Source organism: Eimeria tenella, genomic scaffold (assembly GCF_000499545.2).
Source record: "Eimeria tenella Houghton genomic scaffold, Eth_scaff2593, whole genome shotgun sequence".
Classification (NCBI taxonomy): Eukaryota; Apicomplexa; class Conoidasida; order Eucoccidiorida; family Eimeriidae; genus Eimeria; species Eimeria tenella.
In genome coordinates, this window is record NW_013542464.1 from 1 (window position 1) to 510 (window position 510).

At 64.7% G+C, this 510-nt stretch overlaps 1 protein-coding gene across 1 annotated transcript in view; it reads left to right on the plus strand.

The window, feature by feature from the left end:
- Positions 1–208: 208 nt before the first annotated feature.
- The window catches only part of ETH_00042570 (uncharacterized protein), a gene marked incomplete at both ends in the record, with an annotated part of 1,179 nt that continues 877 nt past the window's right edge, over positions 209–510 (plus strand). Inside the window, 2 exons of the mRNA XM_013375176.1 lie at positions 209–404; positions 475–508. Coding sequence (XP_013230630.1) covers positions 209–404; positions 475–508 — 230 coding nt within the window. The remainder of the gene's footprint in view (positions 405–474; positions 509–510) is intronic.

Genomic DNA, 510 nt, shown 5'->3' on the forward strand with positions numbered 1-510 from the left:
ACCCGCAGCAGCAGCAGCAGCTGCGGCTGCTGCTGCTGCCGCGGTGCAAGCAGTAGAAGGGCCGAGACGCGCTTGCAGCAGCAACAGCAACAGCAGCAACTGCTGCAGCAACAGAGGCCCCCTGCAGCATTTGTCTCAGCAGCAGCAGAGGCAGGAGCAGCAGCGGCAGCTCGTCTCGTGCTGCTGGCGAGATGTCATTCATCAGCGAATGTCCAATGGTCACTCGGCGCTTCCAGGGCCTGCTGCTGCTGCTGCTGCTGCAGGAGCGGATGCAGCAGCGGCAGCAGGAGCGCTGCAAGTAGCCCGTGCTGCTGCGGGTGAGGCTGCTGCGCTGCTGTCTGCAGCAGCGGGCGACGCCTCAGCCCGCAGCACTGCAGCAGCAGCAGCAGCAGCAACAGCAAACAGTGCGCTTAACATGCGTTTTAGGCTGCCTCCGCTGCCACGGGAGCTCCAGAGCTTTTCTGCTGCGCCCAGCTCCGAACCAGCAGCAGCAGCAGCAGCAGCAGCAGC